This window comes from Tarenaya hassleriana, unplaced genomic scaffold (assembly GCF_000463585.1).
Source record: "Tarenaya hassleriana unplaced genomic scaffold, ASM46358v1 Cleome5, whole genome shotgun sequence".
In the NCBI taxonomy this organism is placed as follows: Eukaryota; Viridiplantae; Streptophyta; class Magnoliopsida; order Brassicales; family Cleomaceae; genus Tarenaya; species Tarenaya hassleriana.
In genome coordinates, this window is record NW_010967707.1 from 3721949 (window position 1) to 3738969 (window position 17021).

Genomic DNA, 17021 nt, shown 5'->3' on the forward strand with positions numbered 1-17021 from the left:
AAGAGCTTTCTCCGCGTGGTAAATCTCGCCGGAGGGTCTACCGTAATCGTCGGCGTCGTCGGCATGCGCGACGGACATCGTTTCTTTGCGTTTACCTTTCGTTGTCGTCGTCTTCGTTATCCTCGTTCGGAGTCAGTTCCAAAAACCCATGATCCTGGTTGCATTTCTTCTTCCTCGTTTACGTTTTTCTCTTTCGTTCATCGATACCCAGATCGCGAAATCACAGATTTTCTCGCGAAAGAAGGGAATCACGGAAAAGCGAGACAAACGGGAATCTGGGTCTTATCCTTTCCTTTTCTGATTTCAACGCAGAAAAGGATCGTATCGTGAGCGAAGGGCGGGGGAAGAGAGAGAGCGGAGACGAAAATGGCCGAAACGAAAAACAAAAGAAATCGTGCTTATCGTTTTTGTTGAAATTTCGAATGAAAATTAGAGTTTGGTAATAGCCATTGTTGTTGGAGCTCCATCTTTCGGTTCCTAAAGAGACTATCGAACCAGACAATTGGAGGGACGAGCGACAATACAAACGACGTGGAGGCCGTGACGATGATGACGTCATTTTCTTTTCCTTTTAGTTATTTTTAGCCGCCTCTTGCAACCGATGTAGTAACATTATTTATATTTATATTCTTTTTCATAAATATTCATACATATATATATATATAAAGCATCTTTAATTCTTAATTTTCTTTTTTTTACCCTAAATTAAAATTTTAGTCCCTAACTATGAATCCTTAATACAGAGAAGGTAATTCTCGATTATTTTCTCTTTTTCTTAAAAATTCTAAAATAAAATATTCTGTTTTAAGGAACATTAAATATCAAATAAAAAAAGCTAAAGATCGAATCATATATTAAAAATTTTCTTCTTTTTAGCAGATATATTAAAAAATATGATTTTTTCGCAACTATATAATCCCATTTTACAACTTAGAATATTTTATAAATGGTGTCTAAATCCCATTTACAACTTAGAGCAAGTGTATAATCCCATTTTGAAATTACACGTGTTCATCTTTATTTTTGAATACTTTAAAAATTAAAATATATATTTATACGAAATTCATATTATATTTTGATTTATTGAACTAAATATAATTGAAAATTTATGAAAAATGAATCATAATAAAACGAATGCTCTTTCATTGAAATTTTAGTCCGGAATTCCAAGCCATTAGTTTTGTGCTTCAAAATGTATTTTATAGAGTTGCTGAAATGATTGTATTTTAGGATATGATTTTTGTGTTTTACTAAAATAAATATCACACGACGCATGTAACAACTGTTCATATTAATTTTATATATCCCCCATAAATTCAAATATTTTTTTTAAAAATGTCCGTCGTGGCATCATCCAGCTGTTTTAATAATATTATTTTTTGCATGATTTAAGTCATAATTTATAAGAGGGGGTTACTAAAACAACCGATATGCATTTCATATATTTCGGATTCGTATAATATGATGGTTATTATTATTGAAGAAAAATATGAAGCTACCATATTATTAATTAATGTAATAGTTAAGGATAAGATGCACTTGGTTCATCTCTCAAAAGTCGTGCAGGGCTCACTCCTTGGAGTCAACTTACCGACCAAACCGTATCATAGGACTCGGAGTTTATTTATTTAAATATAGAAAACCGTTAAAAAAACACATATTTTACTAGAATCTATACTAATGGGTAAAAGATTCATAACTTTTCTCGCTAAGAATGGATAACATTTAAAAACCGTTTGTACAATGATATCCTTCCGTATATATATATATATATATACACCCTTCCGTAACTAAAACATACGTTTCCAAAAGAAAAATAATGGGATTATTAGGTCTACGGCCCAATTAATAAACAAAGCTCAAAACTGATTGGACTAATTACACATAGATATAGTGATCTGAAACCCAATTACTCTAATGGGCCTATGCCAAAAAACGGCCGAGGACTGAAAAGCTCAAGAGTCAAGCTTCAGGATAAAAGTCAGCCGCAATATTTGAAAAACCAAATATAAAATAATTGGTTTTAAAATCTTAGGAAGATGTCCGAAGGGGTTTTAAATTTTGGCATCTACATAAATATTAAACTATTCAATATGTCAATCGAACATCAAAACTATTTTTTTTATTTAACCTACCATTGATTTTACATTTGATTTCGGTAGTAGATTACAATATCTTAATTGGATACCTGAATAAAAATAATTGTGATATTTAATTGAATATGAAAGACAAATTTAGTGGAACAAATCTAATGCACACACATATGTACGAGTCCACATCATGGCATCTTTATGAATTATATAAGATAAGTTCATGGGAAACGTCAAGAGCATCATACAACAAACAAGAAGCCAAGAAGTCAACAAAACCGACAAACAAGTTGGCCAATAATGCAGGAGATATTTTTGACCATGAAGAATGGAGAAATTGTTCAATACAAGTGACTGACAAACAGTAACAACAATATCAATGCCAATCTCATGAACATCACACATCAATCGCCATATTCGATTTCACTTACCTTGGAGTCGAAGGGTAAATGCATGCAAAGAGACGAGCACTTGTTTCAGCTTCTCCTTTGCCGCTTCATCGATCAAGTTGCCATCGCTGTCAAATTTCGCAGGAGGCTGGAACGCGTTCAGCATAAACTCGGGTTTGTTGATGAAGTGAAGGTCGAGGAATACTCCGATTTGGCGAAGATGATAATGAGCTCGTCCTCCACCAAAACCTCCGCCAGCGCTTATGATGGCAGCAGGTTTATCGGCGAAAACATTGGGCGGTCTTGAAGCCCAATCAATCGCGTTCTTCATAGGTGCTAACATAGTAGTAGTTGGCCGCAGAAAAAGCGTTAGCTGATGCGAACAAGCATGTGAATGTGATAACTTCAACTCTTCAACACATGTTTACTATGCAGCTTCAAGAAATCGATTTGCTTGAACTAATATCAACCTATCAGAAATCTACGGAATTTCTTTAACCCCAAAGCTATAAAAAGAATTAGCAAACATTTGTCATCTCTTGCATGCCATGAGTTAAAAAAAGCCAAGAAAACAAACAGTGTGTATAGATCCCACAAACAGACTGCAGGAGCATTTCGTTTTCAACACGACAGATAATTTGGTCAGACGAGTTGAAAAATTGTGGCAAATGGAAAATCAAGTAAGCCTGTTTCAATTCCACATGATAAATCAAGTTAAACAACAGCTTCATATGTTTCTCAACATGAAATTCTCAGTAAGACCCTTAAATCTTATTGTCCTACCAGCAAACCTTGGCACAATCTTAGCATTCCATCTTTAGACATCTCAGAGTCTACAACAGGCGAAACACGACCCAAATGTCCTTCACAGCAACACATACACAACCCAAACGTTCTTAACAGCAAAACATTCAGATCGCATCATTCACCGGTTTTATGGCAACCACACCCATCGATTATGTAACATCAATATCATTAATATCTCAAAGAACACCTACTCAATCCCACCTAAACAGTATCCTAAATTCGGCATTCAGTTATTCAATCTATGTCCAACGAATACTCAAAATTTCTCAACTCAAACAAATCCAAGTACGAACCTCAAAAAAGTAAAGTCTGAGTACCTGCGACAGAGTAATTGTACTCAGGCGAAGCGAAGAGGATGCTGTCGGCTTGTAGAATCTTCTGTCGGAAAGCTTCGACGGCCGGAGGATAAGTCCCGTCGACCTCCAAATCGGTGTTGATCATCGGTAACGGAGATATATCGATGTACTCAATTTGCACTCCGTTCACAGATTCCTTCGTCAAATCCATGGCTACAATCACATTTCCCCAAAAAAAAAAGCCCTACAATTTCAACAAATCCATCGCGACGTGGTGAAATCGAGGGAGAGAGGGAAGGAGGTATTACCGGCGCGTATGAGACCGCGATTGTAGGAAGCTTTCCGAAGAGAACCGGAGAGAGCTGCGACTCTGATCAAAGGCTTCGCCGCCGTTATTGCTTCCATTTCCACGATTAAGCCGCCGCCGCCGCCGCCGAGGTCGAGAAATTCCGATGAGAACCGAGATGGGAAACGCGGGCGTAGTTTCCTCCAAATAATATTTTTTTTTCTCCAACTCTTCCTCTAACTATAATATATAACGGAATTTTATTTCATATTTTCTTCATAATAATAGTAATAATTTCTAAAGACGTATTTGGGGTTGGTGGCATGAACCTTGCATGTCCTTCCCCTTTGATTCGTACTTGACGAATTGATGACGTAAGCAGGTGCCTCCATAATGGAGGTCTCTAAATTAATTAACACTTTGAAAGATAAAAAAAGTATGTGCTAGGGTTTCCCATATGTCTGCTTTGGTTACGTAAAATGGAATTAAATCGATTAAATAAATAATGAATGACTATATCTGAGTTGAGAAAAGAAAGATTAATCGAAATAGAAGGTAATAAAAATATCGAATGGATCAACTTTTAAATTTAATGTTTTTATAAAAATAGAATCTATAATCAATTCTAAGTAGAATGGAAATAAAATAAAATCCAAAATAAAAACTAAATTATATAATTTTTAAAACAAAAAAAATAGAAAAAATAAATAAAAACAAAGGCCCCACCCAAGTATTCCGGAAAAAAAAGTTAAAAACAATAACTGAAGCAGTACCTATGGACGTGGAAATGGATAGGCCCAAATAATATTGAAATAAAGCCCAAAGCCCAAAATAATCAATCGAATGTTCTATTGCTGACGTGATAAAAAAACTTTTTTTTAAAAAAAAAAATTGCTGATGTGGTAAAAAAATGGCGTAGCTTATTATGCAGAATATATTTTGTTAATTGGGGAGCATATGAATTAGTTTTTGAGTTTGGTTTGGGAAAATCCCAAAATAATATGCGAACTTTTCAATTTTTCAAAAAAAATCTAAACTGTATTTCTTATCAAATAAAACATGAACTTTATAAATATTGTATTTTTTAAATCCAACCGATGATATGGTATAAAATGATGATACGATTTAGTAAAGGTTATAAATTGTTACATCAATAGTTGGGTTTAAACATAACAAATTTTAGGGTTTTTTAATTCAAAAAATGAGTTCGCGATTTTATTTGAATAACATAAAGTTTAGATTTTTTTTTCTGAAAACTTGAAAAGTTGAGATTTTTTTTTTTTGGGTTTTGTTTTTATAGTTTCTTTATTTGTTTTCTGTTCTCGGATTCTTTTTCCCGTTAACGTGCATCCATTTACCAGACCCATATATGGATTTTCAATGGCACGATTCCAACACATTCGATCCCTTCTATTAGTTAATTGTTTTTCTTCTTCTTCTTTTGTCAATTTGTTTGAATTTAAGAAATCCTTGATTACGCGTCCTTCGTCGCCAGCTCCCCCTTGCATTAATCCTGTTCCGTCTGCTGATTTTTTTTTTTCCTTTGGCGACCGTCCTTCTCTCTCTCCAGGTGTGTTTCCTTGTTTGACTTTGAAGTTTTTAGTTCTCTCTTTCTATTATGAATCTGATTGCTTGAAATTCTATTCAATCTCCGCTTTACGCTTCGAAACTCGGAAATGGATGATCTGGGTTGCTGTTTGTTCGCTTGAAATCGTTGCTTTTTCTAGGGTTTTTCTTACGCTTGCGTGCATCATGTATGCCGAGGAAAACTGGAAATTTTCCACAAACCCTGAAATATATCGAAGTAAAACGCTTTTCGTTATTTCTGGTTCTTTTTCGTATCGATGGGTTTCTGGGTTTTGCCCCCTGTACATGAATCATTACGATGAATCAATATTTATTCGATTCTATGTTTTTCGTATTCTTAAATCTTATTCGAATGCTCGCCAAAGATTTTGGTTCGAGGTTCGCGTATAAGAATTGTTTGCAGTTCATGCCTTATTGGTTTAGTTTGTGGTCGATCTTACTATCCTGCATCTGAAAACGATTGATCTTTGAAATGAAGTCTTCTTTTTCTTCCTTAAAGTGTGCTCATTTATTCATCACCTTCATGTGATCTAATATCGCAGGCAATTTGTAAATTGAGCAGAAGGGTCCACTGCTATGTAGTAATTGCGCTGCTAAGTTTGGAAGCTGTACCGGTGGTCCATTAGTATTGCAGTATAAGTTGCCTCCATTATAGTTGCCATTAGTTAGTGGAAATTAGCTGTGGTTTGGTGGAATTAACAATGGGAAAGGCCTCTGGACTGCTTCTGTTTCTGTTGGCTTTTGGGTTCTTTGTTGTCACGTATAATCTTCTCACCCTTATCGTCCACAATAGATCCAGAGTGGGTGATGACACGAATGGTGGTACAGTTCTAGATCCTATTGTTCAGATGCCTGACAATATGAGAAAGATGAAGAGCTCCCGACCACGTTTCCATGTTGCCTTAACAGCAACAGATGCCCCTTATAATAAATGGCAGTGTCGGATAATGTACTATTGGTATAAGCAAAAGAAAGATATTCCTGGTTCAGATATGGGAGGCTTTACCCGGATTTTGCACTCTGGTAATCCTGATAATTTGATGGACGAGATACCCACATTTGTGGTCGATCCACTTCCACCAGGCCTTGATCGGGTGAGCACTTTTTTAAACTTTTTTCTTAGTTTCTGAAATTTTCTGCAATCGAGTTAACTGGTTTGTCAATCCTGTATTCAGGGATACGTCGTCTTAAATAGGCCGTGGGCATTTGTGCAATGGCTCGAAAAAGCTAATATCAAGGAAGAGTAAGTTTTGTTCTTTTGGCGGTCGGTTAAGTTATTCTTTTCAACTTCTCTAATGTCCTTCCTTTTAATCATGGTGCAGCTATGTGTTGATGGCAGAGCCTGATCATATATTTGTTAATCCTCTTCCCAATTTAGCTAGTGGATCATACCCAGCGGCTTTTCCATTTTTCTACATTACACCCCAGAAATATGAATCGGTAGTCAGAAAGTATTATCCGGAAGATATGGGTCCTGTGACGAATATTGATCCAATCGGCAATTCTCCTGTTATCATACGGAAGGTATAAGCTTTCATTCCTTTTCAGTGGTATGTGAAACCCTACTTCTGTATGTGTGATGTGTAGCAAAACGTTGCTCTTTGGGTTGATACATTAACCTTGATTGTGACTTTTGTACGTACCTTAATGCAGGAATCACTCGAAAAGATTGCTCCTACGTGGATGAATATCTCGATAAGAATGAAAAATGACCCCGAGACTGATAAGGCTTTTGGATGGGTTTTGGAAATGTTAGCACTGAAAATGAATTCTCCGTTCGTATTTTTTTTCTCGCAATGTTAGTTCTCGGGCTTTGTTTTCTAATGTCGTGTTTTATTTTGGTCAATAAGGTATGGCTATGCTATTGCTTCTGCTTTGCATGGAGTACGGCATATCCTCCATAAGGATTTTATGCTGCAGGTTGGAAATATAACCTTTTCTGAAGCGTTGTATAATTGATTCCTCCTTTGGTTCATTGGTTTGTTCATTATTCTTATGAACTGTTTCCACTGCTAACCTTTCAGCCTCCATGGGATTTGTCAACAAAGGGAAAGTTCATCATCCATTACACTTACGGATGTGATTACAATATGAAGGTGACTTCTCCTTCACATATTTGCTTGAAATTTTTTTCTCTTGTGACGTAATAGAGATCAGCCTTTATTTGTTCTGGTGCCTGATTGATTGCTCCAAGTCTAACGACGATGGAGTCGAGGGTTTAGGAAAAAGATAAAACAGGAAGAATTTTATTGAAAGTTAAGAACTTAAGGTACCATCCAACAAGGATATCCCTTTTCCCAAGCCGATATAATTCCTCGGAAAAAATCTGATAGCATCTTGATTTATAGGTCCCTTGAAAACAAATATCAAATACTACAAATTTGGAGCACTAATTATGCTAAACCAAATCAGAAATGGTAATCATGCCAAATCAATTATGATCTCCCTAAAGGTTGCTAAGGAGATATGAATCCTTCAATCACTTCTACAAGCTCTGGCTTGGGATTTTTAAGATCTTTATTCTAACAAGCAATCCGTTGTCTGTAATGGTGGGTTTGCCATTTCTTTCGGTTTCTTCAAGTTTTTGTTCCTGAGCACTCAACGAATTACTTTGTTTTGCATTTTCTGGAGGTATTTCTGGGCCCGAAACTGTATTAGTTTCGTATTTATTCTCGAAACCACATTGCTGAATCCTATGCACAGGGTGAGCTAACATACGGCAAAATCGGGGAGTGGAGATTCGACAAGAGATCTCATCTACAAGGTCCTCCTCCAAGAAACCTCTCCTTGCCTCCTCCCGGTGTTCCAGAAAGTGTGGTACGTTTATACACTCTATTATCTATATTAACATTCTCGCAACATAATTCAAAATACAGTTAGATTTCATCTGAATCTTCCCCGTTATGCCAATGATCAAATGTATGAATCTGCATGATGGGCACTCCCAAAAGTTGTTTTAAAGATTCAGTTGCTCTTCTGTTTCTTAGGTTTCCGTTTCTCAAATCTCACTGACAGTTTGATAAAATAAACAAGAAAGGCCAGAGACCGTGAAAATCTTTTACCAGTTCTAGCCCGAGTTTTCTGTCTTTCTGATTGAATTATGGGATCTTTTATGTTGGTTGATGAGATGCTTGTCTCTGTGTTTTGGTTTGGGGGTTGTGTTGTTGGCAATGGCAGGTGACCCTTGTGAAGATGGTGAATGAAGCAACAGCCAACATTCCTAATTGGGACAACCTCTGAGTTCTGATATCAAACAAAGCCTAGACAGACACAAAACCCTTTGTACTTCGTATGAGTTCGACAATGAAATACCCCAAGAGACAAACTTTCTTGTCTTTTTTTTTTCTTTTTTTTTTTGGAATTCATATTTGCTTTGATATCAGGAGTTGAATTAATCTATTTGTATACGTGTGAAACTAATCCAATTTTTGTAGGATTTCATGGGTTTTTTTTTCCTTCAATGGAGCAATTTCTATATAACATGAATCTAAATTTAAACAAAAAATGAATAATAATACATTACCATAACTATTTAAAAATATATTATGTACTTTTAAAAAGTACGTTAATCAAATATGATACGAATTCAAATAAAATAGAAAAATAAAAACGGTAATATTTAAAAAAAATAATTATCTCCCTTAATTAAACTAAAACAAAAAAAAACACATAAAAACAGGAAGCGATTCAAGGAATTTTCTTTATTTATTTATTTTGTCGCAATGATGCAATGAATTTTCAAAAACCCCGTGACGAGATGCTCTGCTGTTTTTATAATAAAATTGCAGCAAAAAAAAATCAATTAAAAACAAATTAAAATATTCCCACCGACACTTGCCTCCAATTATTTTGGGAATTTTTAAATATTAGAGAAAAGGAAAAAAAATGTCACGTGTGACGTCTTTCCTGATGCCTTCAGCAACTCCGAGAGACAAATCTCGACGGTACATTATAAATTTTTAACGAAATTCGTAGTTGTGCAATTGGTACGCACCATTGTGAGTGAATGTTTTTATTAAGTAATATTTATATTTAATATTTTGCCAGATGAAACAAACATTGGATCTAGATTATCTTAAAGAGATCTTTGTATTATATGGAAAGGAAATAATAAAATATTACATATTTTAAATACAATAAAAAATCATGTGCAAAAGTCTATTGATTTTTTTTTTCATAACTAGCATAGTTTTTCTGGATGTTAGACCTCATTAAATCCATCCTAAATTTGAAATCAATCTTTATATACGGACCATTTTGGTCCAAAGATTACATATCTCTCCACCAGTGGAATCGAATTCAATATCTTAAAGATAATTTTTTCACCTTTCAACCAATGTACCATCAACCGTTGGGTTTCTATTAATTACTTAGAAGATATATGATGCAAAACCTTTGTTAATCTACGAATGATAATCTAGGTTTGATTGTAATAAAATCTAATCAATTGTAACAAAATAATATAGAATATATGAATTAAATGTAATATAAAAACAATTGAATCTAATTTCTAAACAATTAAATTAATTCAATTCAAATGTAAAAATAAACAATAAAAATAATATAATATATCAATAAAAAATTAAATGGATGTATGTTATTAATATAAAATATAATAACAAAAAAAGGCATGCACCATTATTACAGACCAAAGGTAGTGGAAACTTGTGTGTTTTTTGCAGGATAAAAAGGAATAGGTGAAGGAGAAACCAATATATAACAAATAAAAAGGTGGAATATGACAATGACGTCATGCTTACGTTATAATTACATTTGTTTTGGCGGGTTTTTTTCAAAGAAACTGCATTTCATGATAAAATGGTTTTTTTTTTCAAACTGTCAACTCATTTTCCGATAATAACGTACACCAATTTATATGTATTATGAAATACTAAATTTTAAATTTTTAGTTTGAGCAATATAATAAATTAATTGAAAAATATAAAAAGTTAATGTGGAAATGACATTACGTAAATTTTAAAATTTTAACAGAGAGAATCGTAAATACGAATAATTAAAAATCTATATATTTGAAGTTACGTATCCATCCGAAAAAAAAAAAGAAGTTACGTATCCTAGATCAAACTTATTTTTCAGGCTACAACTCGTTTTATTCGGGTTCATTCCTATAAGAATTAGTCTAGTGTATATATATATATATATATTATGCTGAGAATGGATACAAGAACACACGAAAATTAATATAACTAATGGTGGAGCAACACCTCCACCACTCATGCAATTACATATTTTTTTTTTGTTGATATTATGTGATTTGTCAAGGTGAAGGTTCAAACCCGAGATGGAGCACTCTTTGTTTATACACACTTACCGGTTGAGCCACTAACTCCTGACCTCATGTAATTACATATGCATCCACTTTTATATTTTCTTGGTATTATATATATGTATATGTATTGATCTTTTAATCGATATAAATATGTTAAATGCAAATCAAATCTCTGTTTCATCTCTCCCATATCAGATTTTTAAATACCTTTTATAAAAATAATGTAATAGTTTAAGAAAATTAAAGAATAAAAAATAGTTAAAGTAATTAGTTTCCCGAAGATACACGTGAAAGTGAAACCACGAGATTTAATCTCTTGGTAAATTTTATATAATATAATGATATAACCAAAATCCCCACTATAAATACCCTCTATTGCCACACCAAAATCCCCACATATCCCAAACCTCAAAAAAAAAAAAAAAAAAAAACTATGAAAAAAATCCTCGAATTAAATTAGACAAAAGAAAAACAGTTAATGACATCCCACTATAAATACCCTCTATTGCCACACCAAAATCCCCACATATCCCAAACCTCAAAAAAAAAAAAAAAAAAAAACTATGATTTCTCATTACGTTCTCTTTCTCCAACTTCTCTTCATCCCACTAGCACTTTCACTCAACCATCAACCCAACTGTGACCTCAGCACTCCAGCCCAAGGCTCAACCCTAAAAATATTCCACATAGACAGTCCATGCTCGCCCTTCAAACCCAAAACCCCACTCTCCTGGGAGGCGCGTGTGCTTCAGATGCTTGCGGAGGACCAGGCCCGTCTCCGCTACCTGAGCAGCCTGATCGCCGGAAAATCCAATGTCCCCGTGGCCTCCGGCCGTCAGATCCTGCAGACCCCGACGTACATTGTCCAGGCCATGATAGGGACTCCAGCTCAGCCGCTGCTTGTCGCCATGGACACGAGCAGCGACTTCGCATGGTTCCCGTGCACCGGCTGTATCGGTTGCCCCTCTTCCACGGCGTTCTCTCCAGCTAAGTCTACGACATTCAAGAATGTTAGCTGCAACTCTGCTCAATGTAAACAGGTAAATAAATAATTTATTTCACGTATGCATTTATATGTGTTGCACATGCGTACACACATGTATAATGTATATGTATGCATATATATATATATATGGAATCAGTAAGGCATACAAACCCAAAGTGTTAGATCTTGAATAAAATTAACAAGAATAAAATAAAATAAGGTTAAACCTGAAGATTGTGTAAAGAAACAAAAAAAAGGAAAATGACAATATATTCTCTTAGATTCAGAGACCGTGTCAACAGAATTGTTGTTGCTCAGAAGCTGCAGGTCCCACGTGGTTTGTAATTCCCGACACTCCGCAACCTCCCAAACAACGTTCACGGGCGCCACATAACATGTGTGTGTGTATATATATAGTTGGATAACTATTTAATTATACTAGGATTTTTTTGGATCGGATTAATTTCTAGATCCATTTATACATCAAATTACGTCTTTTTTTAGACTGAAATAACTGTTTTTGTCGGACTCTATTATGCGAATCTTAAGACGAGAAAGGATAACTCTTATGGATTAGTTTCACTCATAGGTCTTATACCAAGTAAAAATAAAAGTTATCCCTTTGAAAAGACTTGAACTTTTGGATTTTCTATTTTTTTTATACCAAAATATATATACACTATTTTTGGTAACCAAATATATATACACTTAGTAAACCAAAAAAATAATTTTTATTTTTTTGGAGAATTTCGGTCGTTGGTATGCTTATACTTTTACTAGGAATTGTTTTTCAAAATCTGGCAACACAAGTAAGCTATACAACTGAGATACATAAATGCATATGCATATACAAAACATGTATTTAAATACAAACCTATTACATATATAAGGATATATATATTTATATATATACATATATATATTATTTTTAAGTTAACATGGTCGGTCGCTATGCTCATGTACATGTAAGAAAAAATCAAATATTGGGTCCCACATAGTTATAATTCCAAACATTCCAGAAAACAAAACCTTCACGGGCTTTCCAACTACACCCGACACCAACACAGAACGCACACTCACTCGTCACTAGTCACTCCTTCACGTGACACTTGCAATTGCATTTGCAGGTCCCCAACCCCACATGCGGAGGCAGCGCGTGCGCTTACAACCTCACCTACGGCAGCTCCTCCCTCGCCGGAAACCTCTCTCAGGACACTCTCCGCCTCGCCGCGGACCCTATTCCGGCCTTCGCCTTCGGCTGCGTCCGCAAAGTCTCCGGCGGCGGAACCGTCCCTCCGCTGCAGGGCTTGTTGGGCCTCGGCCGAGGGCCGTTGTCGCTACTGTCCCAGTCTCAGCCTCTCTACAAATCCACATTCTCTTACTGTCTGCCTAGTTTCAGGTCACTTAACTTCTCTGGGTCGTTGAGATTGGGGCCGACAGCTCAGCCGATTCGTCTGAAGTTCACTCCTTTGCTCCGAAACCCTAGAAGGTCGTCGTTGTATTACGTCAACCTCGTCGGGATCCGGGTCGGCCCGAAAGTCGTCGACCTCCCTCCCGGAGCTCTTGCTTTCAATCCGACCACCGGGGCCGGAACCATCATCGACTCCGGTAATAAAAATCCACCCAACTCAAAAGTGTTTTGTTTTGTCAAATTTAAATTTAAATTTACTGTTAAAAAATACGGTAAATCACGGTAAATGCTATTAAAACTGAACTTATAGTTTTTTTTTTATATATAAATTAATTTTAACTTAATAGTTACAATATTATATTCATTTATTTCGATCATTTTCTTTTCCGATAACCGGATATCTCAAAATTGAAACCAACTAATTAATTGATTAATTAATTTGCTTATGTTTGTTTGCGTTGCAGGGACGGTGTTCACTAGACTTGTGAAACCGGTGTACGAGGCGGTCAGGGACGAGTTCAGGAGGCGCGTGAAGCCACGGTCCGCCGTGGTCACGTCGCTGGGAGGTTTCGACACGTGTTACATGACGGCGATCGTGGCACCGACGGTGACATTCATGTTCGCCGGAGTGAACATGACGCTACCGGAGGAGAACATGTTGATCCACAGCACCGCTGGGAGCAACACGTGTCTTGCCATGGCCGCCGCGCCGGAGAATGTCAACTCCGTCGTGAACGTCATCGCGAACATGCAGCAGCAGAACCACCGCGTCCTCGTCGACGTTCCCAACTCTCGGCTCGGCCTGGCCCCCGCGCGTTGCTCGTGAGGACACGATGCATGGCGACAAGTTCCGGGGATTAAATCTCGCTATCAATGAAATAATTTTTTTTTAACTTGTTTGGTTTGTTGTTTGGAATTTTTTTTTTGGTTAAGGAATGTCAGTGGATTATTAGAGTGAGTATGAAGCTGGAGACTTGGAGTTTTCTTATAGCTTTAATTTGAAAGAGTTTCTTTTTCCGGTTACAACTTAAAAAGGTAATAAAATGATAATTTTTAATTTTCTATGTATTTTAAACGAATCCAATGTTTCTATCAAATGAGTTTTTGGTGGGCTGGTTTCTAATCCAACTCATTAATGTTTTGCGCTATCAATCAATTACAATATCCAATTTTAGATTACAAAGTTTCGAATGTTAAAAATGCTGATCCAAGTCATCAGTTCAGCAAGATTTGCCATCAACCTTTCCGAAATGTAGGACATTAAAAAAATTTACTCGTTACTCTTAGAAATATAAAATATTAATTGTAAACAGAAATATAAGCTGGAATAGCTCAGTTGGTTAGAGCGTGTGGCTGTTAACCACAAGGTCGGAGGTTCAACCCCTCCTTCTAGCGTTGTTTTATCTTTTTCGGTAATTCTACTCATGGTTAATTCATCCAAACAACCCTGAACCGGGGTTTATCAAAATCACATCGTGAACAATGTTATCGGAACATCCAAACAAGTTCCTGATAAACACTTCCCCTACTTCTTCCTTTTTCTTTTATCATCTAAAACCCCTGACCGGAGTATCTTCTTCGAAATGGCTCTACTTCAATCCCACGCACTCTCACGCTTCACCATTCCGTCGCCGTCGATTCCCATCTCCGTCAATCCTCCGCCATCTTTTTCCTCAAGGAGAGATGTCCGCCGTGAAGCCTCGCCGTTATCTTCCTTCACTGCCGGAGACTTTTCCGTTTCGTCGTTGACGCGGCCGCGGAGGAAGCTTCTCTGCCCTCCGCCTCGTGGGAAGCATGTCAGAGAAGATTATCTTGTGGTACGGCCATTGCACACACACTTTGTCGGCTTTTCTTCTCCCTTTGCCTTTTTTTTTGTGTTATAATTTTTGGAGCTGTAGAAATTTGTCTCTCTTCTTTCATGTTTCCGTTCATTTTTATGGTTCCTTTAATATCTCTTATGAAATTTGATTCTTTGGAGGGGAGATTCTGATTTTCATTTGATGGAATTGTATCCACTGCAATTAGGCTCAGAAACCAAAAGTAGAGACAATTTCATGTGTGTATATATATGGGGGTGGACATGAAGAGACTCCTCACTGGTTGCTGAAATGCTTTCCTTTCCTGTGCATCGTTTGTTGGGACAGAAAAAGTTATCAGCTCAGGAGATTCAGGAACTGGTGAAGGGAGAGAGGAATGTGCCGTTGATCATTGATTTTTATGCCACTTGGTGCGGACCTTGTATCTTGATGGCCCAAGAACTTGAAATGGTACCGTCCCTTTGGCTGAGTTTCACGTGTGCAAGTATACATTTGCTTGATTTAAAGCTCAGTCTGCTGGTTTAGGTTTTGGCTGAATCTTGCCTTTTCCTGCTGTCCAAACACGTTCCTACAACGGAGGGCTGCCGAACAAGATGCCGCCAAGCTCGCATTAGCGCATCTTCTAACTGTGAACAAAGCTGCTTTCTCTGTCGATCTCCGCAAGGTTTGTTTATGCTTGTTTGTTCCCTTCTTTCCGTTTTGTATTTTCGTCTGATCAGTTTGACCTTTGTGACTTTGTCTAACTTGACTCGTAGTTGTGGCTCGTGCTAAGTAGTGTAACAAGACTAGGGTTGGCCAGTTTGGTTATGCTGAGACATAACGAGACAATGTGATATCTCGAGACAATGCTGGATTGGATGATGTTACACAATAGGATATAGGGTTTTGCTGCCTAACAGTTGATGTGTTTTGTGGCTAAGTTACTTCTTCTACCAAAGTTTAACTCAAAAATTAGAGCTACCTCACATTTGCTCGTTTTCAAATTAAAGGATATGAACTTTGTATTCATGATCGGGCGGAAAAAAATGCAAATTTGGGGGTCTTGTGGTTTAAACTTGTGATAATGTGTGACTGTTGTGCTTGACCATCTAACTGTTTGTGCTTCGGTACCTACTTGCTTGTATCAGGCTTTGACGATACCCTTTCTTTCGCCCTTGATTCTTGTTTGTGTTCAAATTAACCATAGAAGATGGTTTTGAAAGTGAAATTCATACTCCTCTGTTGTGATTCGACCTTATATCCCTGTTACACTTCCTGCTGTGCCACAAAACTGCTAGATGGGCTTTCTCCTATGCTGGTTTAGTAACCGGAATACATCTTCCTGCAGAATTTTTGTTGCAAATCTAGTATAGACATCAATCAAATGGTTTTATTTTCTCTGTGCAACAGCTTGCTGTAGAGTATGAGAGCAATGCAATGATTGTGAAAGTCGATACGGATGACGAGTACGAGTTTGCACGCGATATGCAGGTAACTCTCAACACCCGTTTCATCAACTCGCGTCCTCGACTTATTTTCTATCAGAAATCCTTTCTGAGAACTTTTGGATTGCAGGTCCGTGGCTTGCCCACATGTTTTTTCATCAGCCCTGACCCGACCAAAGACGCAATCAGGACGGAAGGGCTAATTCCAATACAGATGATGCGCGATATCATTGACAATGAGATGTGAAGTCGCTTAACGAGGAGAAACTGTCCAGATGGATGAAACCAGAGCCCTGTCTGTACCATGGTCGAGTGGACCTTACCATGGTTTAGGATTAGCTTCAACTCATTGCATATGTATATGCATCAATTTTGTAACATTTGTAATCGAATTAGATCAGATGCTCGAGGTTTCATCGATGAAGAAAGAGAGGGCAAATGCTTAAAAAAATGTACTCTAAACATTTATATGCAACGCTAGGTATTTTTTTTAATGAATTTAACTCAAATAAAAGTGTTTTCTTTATGTTACAGGAAAATATAGGAGACGAAGTTGCGATGAAAGAGATGACAAATAAGAAAGGAAATAAACGTAGTTTAAACTAACTGTTTATAATTATTTAAATAATGTATCCTAAA

At 36.6% G+C, this 17021-nt stretch overlaps 5 protein-coding genes and 1 non-coding gene across 7 annotated transcripts in view; 4 read left to right on the forward strand and 2 right to left on the reverse strand.

Moving 5' to 3' along the window:
• The window catches only part of LOC104826728 (phosphatidylinositol 4-phosphate 5-kinase 6), a 4616-nt gene extending 4032 nt beyond the window's left edge, over window positions 1-584 (reverse strand). The window contains exon 1 of the mRNA XM_019204042.1: window positions 3-584. Coding sequence (XP_019059587.1) covers window positions 3-78 — 76 coding nt within the window. The 5' untranslated portion in view covers window positions 79-584. The remainder of the gene's footprint in view (window positions 1-2) is intronic.
• Window positions 585-2264: 1680 nt separating this feature from the next.
• Window positions 2265-4096, reverse strand: LOC104826729 (NADPH:quinone oxidoreductase). The gene is made up of 3 exons (XM_010559566.2): window positions 3891-4096; window positions 3604-3795; window positions 2265-2815 (listed from the first exon to the last, which is right to left on the reverse strand). Exons 1-3 carry the CDS (start codon window positions 3985-3987, stop codon window positions 2514-2516), a joined length of 591 nt encoding a protein of 196 aa, XP_010557868.1. The 5' UTR covers window positions 3988-4096; the 3' UTR covers window positions 2265-2513.
• Window positions 4097-5206: 1110 nt separating this feature from the next.
• LOC104826730 lies at window positions 5207-8910 on the forward strand. Of its 2 annotated transcripts, none has more exons than XM_010559567.2 (9): window positions 5207-5438; window positions 5998-6549; window positions 6631-6698; window positions 6778-6979; window positions 7109-7206; window positions 7306-7375; window positions 7480-7551; window positions 8159-8272; window positions 8633-8910. In XM_010559567.2, exons 2-9 carry the CDS (start codon window positions 6157-6159, stop codon window positions 8693-8695), a joined length of 1080 nt encoding a protein of 359 aa, XP_010557869.1. In that variant the 5' UTR covers window positions 5207-5438; window positions 5998-6156; the 3' UTR covers window positions 8696-8910. The 2 variants fall into 2 exon arrangements, with proteins under 2 accessions (XP_010557869.1, XP_010557870.1); XM_010559568.2 differs by lacking the exon at window positions 5207-5438 and adding an exon at window positions 5506-5672.
• A 2359-nt stretch (window positions 8911-11269) lies between these two features.
• Window positions 11270-14198, forward strand: LOC104826731 (aspartyl protease AED3-like). Its single transcript, XM_010559569.2, has 3 exons — window positions 11270-11785; window positions 12858-13338; window positions 13606-14198. Exons 1-3 carry the CDS (start codon window positions 11309-11311, stop codon window positions 13965-13967), a joined length of 1320 nt encoding a protein of 439 aa, XP_010557871.1. The 5' UTR covers window positions 11270-11308; the 3' UTR covers window positions 13968-14198.
• A 264-nt stretch (window positions 14199-14462) lies between these two features.
• On the forward strand, window positions 14463-14536 carry TRNAN-GUU. The gene has a single exon. It is a non-coding gene; the product is annotated as a tRNA-Asn (tRNA).
• Window positions 14537-14674: 138 nt separating this feature from the next.
• LOC104826732 (thioredoxin-like protein CITRX, chloroplastic) lies at window positions 14675-16880 on the forward strand. The gene is made up of 4 exons (XM_010559570.1): window positions 14675-14958; window positions 15286-15408; window positions 16348-16428; window positions 16513-16880. The coding sequence occupies exons 1-4, from the start codon at window positions 14725-14727 to the stop codon at window positions 16627-16629; spliced, it is 555 nt and encodes a 184-aa protein (XP_010557872.1). The 5' UTR covers window positions 14675-14724; the 3' UTR covers window positions 16630-16880.
• The last annotated feature ends 141 nt before the right edge of the window (window positions 16881-17021 follow it).

What these genes read in the sequence shown, in the direction of transcription:
- LOC104826729 (XM_010559566.2), bottom strand. Translation starts at nt 3,987, where the DNA reads ATGGAAGCAATAACGGCGGCGAAGCCTTTGATCAGAGTCGCAGCTCTC. An exon ending in TCGCGGTCTCATACGCGCCG is followed by an intron (nt 3,796 to 3,890) that starts GTAATACCTCCT and finishes ATGTGATTGTAG; the next exon opens with CCATGGATTTGACGAAGGAA. An exon ending in GTACAATTACTCTGTCGCAG is followed by an intron (nt 2,816 to 3,603) that starts GTACTCAGACTT and finishes CTACTATGTTAG; the next exon opens with CACCTATGAAGAACGCGATT.
- LOC104826730 (XM_010559567.2), top strand. Translation starts at nt 6,157, where the DNA reads ATGGGAAAGGCCTCTGGACTGCTTCTGTTTCTGTTGGCTTTTGGGTTC. An exon ending in AAAGCTAATATCAAGGAAGA is followed by an intron (nt 6,699 to 6,777) that starts GTAAGTTTTGTT and finishes ATCATGGTGCAG; the next exon opens with CTATGTGTTGATGGCAGAGC. An exon ending in ATAAGGATTTTATGCTGCAG is followed by an intron (nt 7,376 to 7,479) that starts GTTGGAAATATA and finishes CTAACCTTTCAG; the next exon opens with CCTCCATGGGATTTGTCAAC.
- LOC104826731 (XM_010559569.2), top strand. Translation starts at nt 11,309, where the DNA reads ATGATTTCTCATTACGTTCTCTTTCTCCAACTTCTCTTCATCCCACTA. An exon ending in ACTCTGCTCAATGTAAACAG is followed by an intron (nt 11,786 to 12,857) that starts GTAAATAAATAA and finishes TTGCATTTGCAG; the next exon opens with GTCCCCAACCCCACATGCGG. An exon ending in CGGAACCATCATCGACTCCG is followed by an intron (nt 13,339 to 13,605) that starts GTAATAAAAATC and finishes TTTGCGTTGCAG; the next exon opens with GGACGGTGTTCACTAGACTT.
- LOC104826732 (XM_010559570.1), top strand. Translation starts at nt 14,725, where the DNA reads ATGGCTCTACTTCAATCCCACGCACTCTCACGCTTCACCATTCCGTCG. An exon ending in TCAGAGAAGATTATCTTGTG is followed by an intron (nt 14,959 to 15,285) that starts GTACGGCCATTG and finishes TTGTTGGGACAG; the next exon opens with AAAAAGTTATCAGCTCAGGA. An exon ending in TGGCCCAAGAACTTGAAATG is followed by an intron (nt 15,409 to 16,347) that starts GTACCGTCCCTT and finishes TCTGTGCAACAG; the next exon opens with CTTGCTGTAGAGTATGAGAG.